We start from the raw sequence: 10877 nt of genomic DNA on the forward strand, positions 1-10877 counted from the left end.
ATTGAAACATTCTTCCCCAGATCTTTAATCAGCATCTGCAGTACAGACAGGCCAAAAGACGGAGCACTAACAAACTGGTGCCATCAGACAAGACCTTCTCTGAACCTAAAATGCAAAGTTAATTAATCTAGAGGGATTAACTTTCAGATAAAGCAATCTAAACACAAGTAAAGAGCAGTCTGCTCTCAAAACAAATCTTCACATTTTTGCCTCTGACTGCTCCGAATCATTTTTTTAACAAACAAAACACCTCCGTGATAAAATGGAATAAAAGGGCAATTAACTTTAAATGCCACTTAACTTTTTTATTTTTTACATTATGATGTTCTGTGTCACTCTGAATACTGAGAAGTTGTCATTTATCCCAATAGTTTTCTGTTACAAGCTTTGAAGCTGGCTGTGGTCGACTATAATGTTTGACCTCTGCTGTCATTTCCTCATTACATAATGTCACGTAATGCCTTGAAAACCTGTTCATACTATAAAAGGCACCATCAGTGCTGGAAGCTCAAGTCATCACGTGACATTTTGGAATTATGAAATGACTGACCAGGCAGTCTACAGACCAGTCAAATGAGCTTGTTAAAAACAGATAAGGGGTAAAAATGATACAATCAGAATACTGAAGTAACAGAACTTATCATTACTGCCAACATAACACATGAGTAAGGGAAAGGTAAAACCTTATTAAACTGGCATTATAAGCTGTTTGCATTATATTAAACAGTAATTGAGAGCTTAAATCTTTTCCCAAAAATTGTAATATCTCATGCATTAGAACTTAACTTTTGCAGCATGTATAGTATAATCCTATTGCTAAGGACAGAAGTCAAAGCTGTCTATATCTTATTCTAGGACCATGTGTAAGCTCACAAGCAACAGGTCTCTAAGAAGATTAATGGAAAGAGATAATCACATTTAGATCTTTAATTCCCAACTTTGCCATTGAACTCACAGGCAAGAGTCTGGCATTGCATTCACAACAGTTTCTTTGCCCTGTTATTTATATATTAAGACTCAGTGGAACCAATCCTAATTTTTTATTTTTTTGCTTAAGTTATTTAAATTATACAGTATTCCTCCAAACTGCAACATGTACCGAGTTGGAGAAATTAAATAAAAACATATGTCAAAACTCCATAGGGAAAAGCAGACTGCAAGCAAAGGCAACTGTTGTCAGTCTGCAGCTGAGTAGTGGCATCACTAGAACAACGATTAAGGGTGATTTTAGGGAGAGAAAGTCTCCATCAAAATTCAAATGACCTAATTAATATCAAATTCCAAACTGGCCTTGCACAGCCACTGCTATCGTTCCCCTTTCTTAAACTGGGTTTCCAAGAAGATTTCTGATTGTGTTGATGAACCATGCCTCAAGTGCAGTCTGCCTAATTTAAAAAAAAAGAGGGGGGAGGGGATACAAACAACCCATCCATACATTTTTTCGCTAAACATTTTAGGCTGCAGTATTTTTTAAAACCTTAAAAAGCACCATCATTTTTAGAAGTCAATTGCAAAGGGCAATATTTTGAAACATTATAGAAATAGTACTGCATGTATAAATAAAATAAAAAAAAAATACTAAATTAAGAGCGCTAAACCTCAAGTCTCCTCTGTATGCTTATTTATTGTTATTTGGTCAAAGATGCTTGCCAGAGCTACTTTCTCAGTTGTTATTAGTAAAGGTTCTTTACTGCTTGGTACAGCCTTTTAGTAGAAAGATATTAACATATGGTACAGCTTTCAAAGTAGTTGGCATGCAAAAAACATTAATTTTTGGCCTTAAGGCCTGGTCACACGGGCGACATTTGTTGACGGCAACAAGGGGGTGACAGATGTTGCCGGCTTGTCACCTCGTGTGACCATCATGGGTAACACCCCGGCGACACACCGGCAACTTGTCTCCCTGTGACAAGCTGGCTCATGTGTGACGTCAGACCAGGAAGAGAACGGACACAGAATGTCTCCATTAACAAATATATTAACAAATATATTAACAAATAAAAAGGTTGAACAAAACAGAAACACTGAACAAATAAAACAGCATGATGGCCAAACAAACAGACAAACAAAACCCAGTGAACTAACCCATAACAAGTATCATGCTGGTCTTCTAGCACGTGTAGCAATTGTTATTTTTGAAAGTCCTATCTCCTCCTATCTCCCATTCTCCACTCTGAACACCCAAGCCTGAGTGAGTTATTTGTGCATCTATACAGCTGTGCCTGGATTCAGTTACTAATTAATCATTCACTTCAATTCCAGCATGTGAAGTAATATGTGCAATCCCCGTGCCCACATACTATTACATATTTTATCTGCACATGAAATGATTGTGCAATCCCGGTGCCTAAATACAACCATACATTTTAAATTACCCGTGGTACATAACCCACACTCCATGCACCAATACATATACACCACATAAAACACAAAAATACGCACAGGGGTGGGTCACCCTGCCACACTCCCACTTAGGATGAGGGCAATACCAGCCAATCATATTTGATAGTAGCACATGATAATAAGGATAGACCATAACTTCAGACAGACAGCATTTATGGTACATTATGATTCTGATTCCTGTGTTTCATTCAATTAATTATAATGTAGTCTATATAGATATGCAATACAGTGTGTACAGTGTGTATTTGCCGTGTATGCAGCATGCCTGTCATTCTTCATTCACAGCATGTTTACATCTCATGACAAAAACGTGCATTATAATTGGGCTGCATTACGTTGTTGCCTGTGTGTTGCCTGATCTGTCCACGTTTCACCTTTGCATTGCAATTCAATTATTTTAGTATTATTGCCTACACTTTGTATACCTTTAATGTTGGAAAAGGTCAATTTTAACATTTGTAACCTACAATGTCTACAGATGCTTGTATAATTACTGTACAGAATTCTTCCCAAGTTTAGGCGATTTTCACAAAGCATTTACCACCATGATACATTTGCACCATTTCTGGTGAAACGAAACATTGATCACTTTGAAACCTAATTTCCTCATATTCCTGAGCTTTACATATGAAGGGCACAGCTTAGCCTGGAAGTTATGCAATGTCATTTCATCTAAAACAGCACCATATTTATTTGCTGCCGGCAAATGGAAGACTGAGAGAAATTTGACATTAGTGGTTCCTGTGAAAGAAGCCTCAGCAGCAGGTTATGTAAACCATCGTGCCTAAGAGTATTTGCTGCACTCTAGGTTGTCCTAACCAGCAGTAAGCGGTTAACGAGGGATAAAACTGGATTGAAGCCTCAGTATAATTAGGTATGATTACTCTGACTTCAGCTTGTTATTGAACGTGTAAACATTTTCAACGACAATCCAACGCTACACTGGAGAATGGTACTGTACACACACATACAGTGATAGAAAGCTATTCAGATTGCACTTTCAATATACTTATCCAACAATAGATTTGTCTTATTTACTTGGCTTGTCCTAAAGAAACTGTAAAAGGCAAGATCTATGTATAGGTCAGCTAATTGGATCTAAGGATTTAGAGGGCTTACTAATCATAGATTTGCAACAAGCTAACCAGTTTAGCTACTGTTCAATATTGATATGCCTAATAATTAAAATTATAAAGTTAAAAATGATTGTATGTAACTTAAAAAATCAACTTTATTTGTTCACTGTAAAATCATTAGGCACCGTATAATGCATTACTTTTTAAGAGTAGTTTATATATCACTATATCTATATAGAAATGTAATTATAAGTGGCCTTGATATATTTATTTAAACAAATTACATTTTAGTTATTTTCTGTTTGTAAAATGCATATGTTTGCTCTAGATAATTATGTGCTTTATGTTTCTGATTCACTATCACCCTTCATGTAAATGTGCTTTATTTTGCTCTTATCTGCCCCTATTTTACTGCATTTAATCCTGTACTTCAGAATACTGTAATCTGCCAAGTGTTTAACCTGTAGTACTTTGTATTTAATCATATCCTGATGTAACTATCACTATTTAATCATATCCTGATGTAACTATCACTATTATCTGCTGTATTATTGAATTGTGGTTTGTCACACTTGTACTTTGCTTGAACAAAAGTTATTGTATTTCTTGCTCTTATTGTATTACTTGTATTGTAACACTTGAAATGTATTTGCTTACGATTGTAAGTCGCCCTGGATAAGGGCGTCTGCTAAGAAATAAATAATAATAATAATAATAAATTCATCGGACCTTGAACACAACCTATTACTTGAGAAAATATTTAAAATAATAACATGTTTGATGCTTGTACTTATTATTCATATTGGAATATTTTTTCTATGTATATGGTTTTTTATGTTAAATCTAAGTGTAATGCAGGTTTTCAACAAGTGCAGCACAATCTCTGTTATTGGCATTGAGAAAAAAAGCTGGGAATAAAGACAAAGGATTGGAAATTAAAGATGTTTACTCATGATAGTAATCAATGGGTTAAACCAACATTTAATAATCAGATCTTCCTCAAGGACTGACGATCAAATAATCGTTCATATATTTTTGCATCGTTTTTCGTGTGAGTGTTACGGGTTAAATGCATTCTGTATGTCACTTTTGTTAAGAAAGTTCCCTTAACAACCATGTACAGTATGTACTAGTAATTGACATTTTAAGTTAAATTAGATTATGTCAGTCATGAACCTGCTGCCACAAGCAATTTACATTCTTAATCAATTATTTTGTTGAAATTGTGCGATGTTTTTATTTTTACTAGTATGCAAAATATTGCACCTGAAAATGTCAACATAATGATTAAGCAATAGAACCCTGACTAGAGGGCATTATCTTCTGGTACTTGACAGCTTAGACAAAGTGCCTGTGTAAAACAAATATCTATATATATTACTGTGCACTATAATATACTATAGTATGTACTGCAGTATACTGGAGGACTATATACTGTTTTGGAGGGTACTATAGGATTTTTTGAATATGGGTAAGACCTACCATACAGGCAAGGTCAAATACCAAGTTAATGGCTGATAATCATGGTTTCACTTCTAATATTTTGTAAAATCTGAAATATGTACAGCCATTTTTTTTTTGAGTAAATCTAATTTTTTTTTAAAAAGCCTAGTTTGTTTTAAACAAAATAAAAAACATTTATTAAACTATTTGTTTAATATCAGCAGTAAGAAGAAAGCTGAAAATGGACACTGAGATTTTCTTTTTAATATTGTAGTGGACCTTCAGATAAGACTTTAATAGGAGAACACAACATACAGTCGATTTTAACCCTGACTGTTAAAGTGGTGTATTATCATTCTTGTGCTACAAGGAGCCTCAAAACAGTCTTTGGAAGTGACTAGCCCTCCAATGATATTTGTCTGTAACAGTGTGCAAAATAAACTCTACTGAAAGCTTGAAGAGCCTGGCTGCCATGCTTTTAGTAATAAATTTAACATGATACCTACTGTAACAAATACTGCACAATGACCATAAAGTATTCAATGAACAACTCTGTGTCAGAATGTTAGGTGATCAAACAATGTCTATCCTGACTTTTCTCCCTGTATCATTCCCTGATTTGTATTGCGCACCAGTTTCAATGCTGCAACAGTATCCCAGCATGCTTAAGTGCTGTGCCTTATTTGTCCAGTCTGTGCTTCACAGCTGTCATTTTAAGTCTTGGCAAAGGACTTAAATGTGTGCTAAGAAGGCTGTATGTTTTGAAATTGTCTTGTACAGCCAACACATGGGGTGGTTTTTCCCACTGAATGTTAACTTTAGCTGTAAGGTTCCCAATGACACAGTAACTGGCATTTGGTTGTAGGTTAGCATAAGCAAGATAAGCTAGACTTACCTTTGGTTGGGCCTCTGCTGATGAAACTTCTACAACTTTATTCCTGTTTAATTTTGATTTCACGAATCCCTCAATTTGCACATTGCACTTCATGAAGATCACATAGGTTGCGTAAGCCGACAACAGTAACACGCTTTCCCACCAGTTGATGACGTTATCCAAGAAAAAGATAATTAACATAATCAAGTCAATGGTGTAAAAGGACACATCTCTGAAGAGTGGCCACCAGGTGAGATTTAAAATCTCCCTGGAGAACAAAGCACACATCCCAATGACAAAAAGGATGTTGAATACTGCAGAACCTACTATTGTCCCAATGCCAACGTTGCTATGAGAGATGAAAACCCCTATAATAGACGTAAAGAGTTCTGGGGCTGAGCCTCCGGCAGCCATGAATGTTGCTCCTGCCACATCATCAGAGATGGCAAGTTTCTCAGTGATGACAGTCAACGATGGTACAAAAAACTCATCGCATACAATGGCCAAAGATATGAACATGTATAACATCCCAAACATATGCAGAACAACAGCACCCTTTTTTCTTTCCTCCAGGCTGAAGAGGTCTTTCGGATAGTCTCCTTGATGGGCAGGTTCAGTTTTGTTATCTTCAGCTTTCATTTTCATGGCAGCTGGTGAACCTGTTGAAACATTTTGGTCCTGCTTCTCCTCCGTGCCCAGCAAAGTTCTGTGTGGTACAGGCAAGGACTGCAGGCTGTTCGGACTGCTGAACAGCTTTGTGCTATAATGTGTGGTCCAAGTGAAGGCACTGAAGGAAAATGAAAAAGCGCTTATTGCTAATAGACTCAAGACCATCCCCAGAATACGCACAGGCCTTAGTTTTTTTCTGAGATGCTGATGTCTCCTGCAACTTAAGGACTGCATTTCCAGGAAAGAGTCCTTCACCAAGATGTTAGACTTTAGTAGATTTAAGCCCATTGTTGTAGGTAGTGTTAGTAACTGTTGGATGGAGAATTAATGTTTTTTTTTTGTTTGTTTCTTTTTACACAATCATGACTTTTATCTTAGGAGTGATGATCTCAAATGTGCTCTTTCCAAGTTCTGGGGTGAAAAGTTTTCTCATAATAAGCTGGAAAAAACAAAAGACAAAAAAAAAATATTAAACAATGGCATGGTATTCATAATCATTCTAGTAAATATGCAGTTATTCAAAAACTATTGTAAGCACACATACAGGCCATGTTTTGTTTTAGAAAAAGGAACAATCCTCAAATTATTTGTGGATTTTTCAATCATACATGGACCTTACACTGCTCTTAAAGCAGTCATGACATTCCATTCCTTGATCTCCAGTCACCTCCGACACAATCTTCTACCCATGTCAGACAAGAGAGTTAACTAAGCTGATTTGAGCAGAGTTTGAGCTTTAAATGCATCATCATTAGCAAAATATGTAACTTGTTAATATTTGCAAGAAGTCAGTATGAAATTTGCCAATTTCACAATTTGAAAATAAGATCATGGATCTACAAGACTGCTGTATCAAGGTTAAATAATATACTACTTCCTTCTACAGTTAAAGAAAAAATCTGGTCTTCTATTATTTTGTAAAGCCCAGCAATCACCCTCTCTATAAAATTCATTACCAACCTTTCTTTATTTAGTCCACTCTAAGAAGAAAAAGGTTGAAGAGAATACCGTAAAGAGGCAGAGCTGACCAATATTGAGAGTATAGCATGGTAGAAACTCAATATGGTATGGTTGATGTCATGAATGGAGTTTTTTTGTGACGTGTCACGGTATACAGAAAGCAGAATGTGCTCTCTGTTGCGTAGTGTGTAGAGCGACTGTTATAAGAGACATAATTTCGCATAGTTTGAGCAGACAGACCCAAACCGCATGGCATGGCTTATCTAAGGCCCTGTCCACACTATGCCTTTAAACCGTATTAGTTGCATTTAAGCCGGCTTAAAAGTGCTAAATACGGTTAGCGTCCACACTACGCAGCATTTAATACCGTACTCGAGAACCGGACTCGAGACCACCTCAGGAGGTAGTCTCGAGTCCGGTTCTAATTAGATCGCATCAGGTAGTGCGGTTTATCAGAAGTGTGGACGCTGTAATACCGTACTACATTTTTTTGTTTATCCTCCAATATCCCAAAATGCTTTGTGGTATGTTTGGCAAATGCAGGCGCCTGAAGGACTTGCTATCAGTGCACACTCCGCACTAGGTATTCATTTTTATGCTTCAAAAAATCTGCCAGGACATCTCTGTTAAACTAGTGGAGAAAATAACAAAAACACAACGTTAAATTAGGCGACTGCAAAAATGAAATGCGAGTTAAAAGTAGGATCGGGGATGAACAAATTACGTAATGTGTCAGCTCTGTTTGAAATAAAATTAAGAGGACCAGAATTAGGCTCAGGCAAGATATGAAGGTAAAAACAAAGAATTTTGTAATTAACAGCTTTTTCTGAGTTTAATTATAAAACAGAATCAGCTCAATTTGTTTAAAGGGACTTCACCTGATTAAAAATAAACCCTGAAAACTTCAAGCCCTACTTGTGTGTGTGTGTTCGGATTTACTTTTTCCACAATACTTGTTATATTTATTTTTATTATTATTATTATCATTTATTTCTTAGCAGACGCCCTTATCCAGGGCGACATACAGTCGTAAACAAAAATACATTTCAAGAATCACAGTACAAGTAATAGTTTGTCTTTCATTTTAATATTGATGATGTTTAAAATATACCGTGATAATGACTGCCGTCTGCGATTGTAGGTATGAGTATATAACCGCGGCGGTTCTAGTGTAGTCCATAAATGCACATTGTGTGTGTGTGTGGATTTTAGCAATATCGATCTATGTTAATATGGGGCATAACACATTATTTTAAAATACAATACAGTGCATGGTGGGGTACTATCGTATTAATTTCCACGGTTCGTTGCGCTGCTGGGAATTGTAACTGAACTATTCTAATGGTGTGTGGACGTATTAAGCCTGATTAAACATGGAACGGTACTTCTGTGTGGACGCTTTGAGCTGGATTAATTAGAGCGGCTTCGAGTACGGTTCTCGAGATCGGTTATGTAGTGTGGACAGGGCCTAAAAGAGACACCCTAAACACCAGCTGACCAAATGCCATTACTAAAGATTTTTAGGCCCTGTCCACACTACATAACCGCTCTCGAGAATCCTACTCAAAAACATTTTAATTAATCCAGCTCAAAGCATCCACACTAAAGTACCGTTTCATGTTTAGTCGGGCTTAATGCATACAAACACTATTAAAATAGTTCAGTTACAGTTCCTAGCAGCGCAATGAACAGTGGAAATTAATATGATAGTATCCCACCATGCACTGTATTTTTTGTTTTATTTGAAACTACAGAGAATTCCTGTCAGGGTCGGAATTCACGACACCAAAATAATAACCCTACGTTTTAGTCTTGGCACTTTCACTGCATATTCTCTCCGGTCACAGCTCACACGCTTGCTCAGTCGCACCCACAGTTTCTCATTCAAGTTCAGCGCTGGACTGTCTCCAGTCCCCAGGCTCATGCACCCCTTTATTATATAATAACCTTACTTCGTTTCCCGTCGCTGTCCGGCTCATCAACCAGTCACATCCATGCTCTGCAACCCCCAAAAACAGCAACACACATTCTCCCCACTCACTCCCCTTTCCCATGCTAAGTAACGGCATGACCCGGTCCCCTTACAATACATGTAACATATAAAAGACAGACAAGACAAACTCAACAGACAACAAGTCCTGCAACAAAGCAATTGTCCGGGTCTTTACAATACATTTTTTAATTTGAAAGTAAAAATATATTAAAGCATGACAACCTTTATGTACAAAAATCTTCACTAATATACAATTGAACAAGAACACTTGAGTATTTATTTTTGTTTCATACAGTATTAAAAGGCAGTGTTTATATGATAGTGAAAAAGAAATAAAGAAATATCAAGAGAGATAAAGAAAGAAAGAAATGTTTATGTATTGATTTATGTATTCATTTATTCAATATTTATTAATGTTTTACCTTTACCAAATATATAGGCTATCCTTCAGCACAGTTAATTCTCAGAAAAATGTACGTTCCTTCTTGTCCAGTGGGGACCACAAATAGCATTACTCTCATCAACCAGTATCAAGAGGAACCGTACTTCCTTGCGCCAATAGGGACCACAATGAGCGTTACACTGACAGGAAACCAAAATTTTTCAGAGCTCAAGATCAGAATCTCGGAATCATGATGATGATGATGATGACTTGAAAAATCTCCAAAAAAATGTGTGTCCCGAGAATTCTCAGCTGGCTGACTTCATCTTTCAAAATACTGCTTGTCTCAGCTAATAGTGTAGCGCTGATGACAGTAACACAACATGCTTGCAAACTGAAGGTTATAGTTTCAAATCCTATGCATGTCAGACCCTTTTATATATATATATATATATATATATATATATATATATATATATATATATATATATATATATATATATATATATATATATATATATTTTTTGCAGGCAAATGTTCCATTTTAAAACAGAAATAAATCATTTAACATAAATGATATATACGTCACAATAAGTGCATTCCCTAGTATATTCCCATGTTGACTAAACAAGTGCGTAAATAAGTGCGTTCCTTAGTATATTCCCATGTTGACAAAACAAGTTAATTGTCATTTAAACTGGATGTCCTGTAATATACATATGCATAGACAAAACTCCCTGGGGTCTTCAAAAAAGTACACTGGGAGAAAAAGAAGGAGCACATTTGTACCTTACTTTGGCGACTTATTTCTCTTACTGTATGACAGGTATTGACTTTTTTTGGTACATTTCACCCAAGAGTGTTGGAAACTACAAATTAAAAGTGGTGCTTTTGGCTGATTTACTTTTGCTGCGACAATACACTGAAAACACATAAACTATCCTTGCTGCTTCACTGATAACTTAGCGTGAGGAACTACAGTTCCTCTCAATACCAACAAAATAGTACTGTATGCAATATGATACATGATCTATTGAGTGATGCCGACAGTTATAAATGATATACAGCAGGACAATG

At 36.2% G+C, this 10877-nt stretch overlaps 1 protein-coding gene across 4 annotated transcripts in view; it reads right to left on the minus strand.

Annotated features, from left to right (window-relative positions):
• Positions 1-10877, minus strand: part of LOC117409641 (sodium/potassium/calcium exchanger 2-like) — a 104549-nt gene that overhangs the window by 89347 nt on the left and 4325 nt on the right. For all 4 annotated transcript variants that reach the window (XM_034015947.3, XM_034015946.3, XM_034015949.3 and 1 more), the window contains exon 2: positions 5818-6904. In XM_034015947.3, the coding sequence (XP_033871838.3) occupies positions 5818-6753 (936 nt within the window). In that variant the 5' untranslated portion in view covers positions 6754-6904. The remainder of the gene's footprint in view (positions 1-5817; positions 6905-10877) is intronic.

This window comes from Acipenser ruthenus, chromosome 2 (assembly GCF_902713425.1).
Source record: "Acipenser ruthenus chromosome 2, fAciRut3.2 maternal haplotype, whole genome shotgun sequence".
Classification (NCBI taxonomy): domain Eukaryota; kingdom Metazoa; phylum Chordata; class Actinopteri; order Acipenseriformes; family Acipenseridae; genus Acipenser; species Acipenser ruthenus.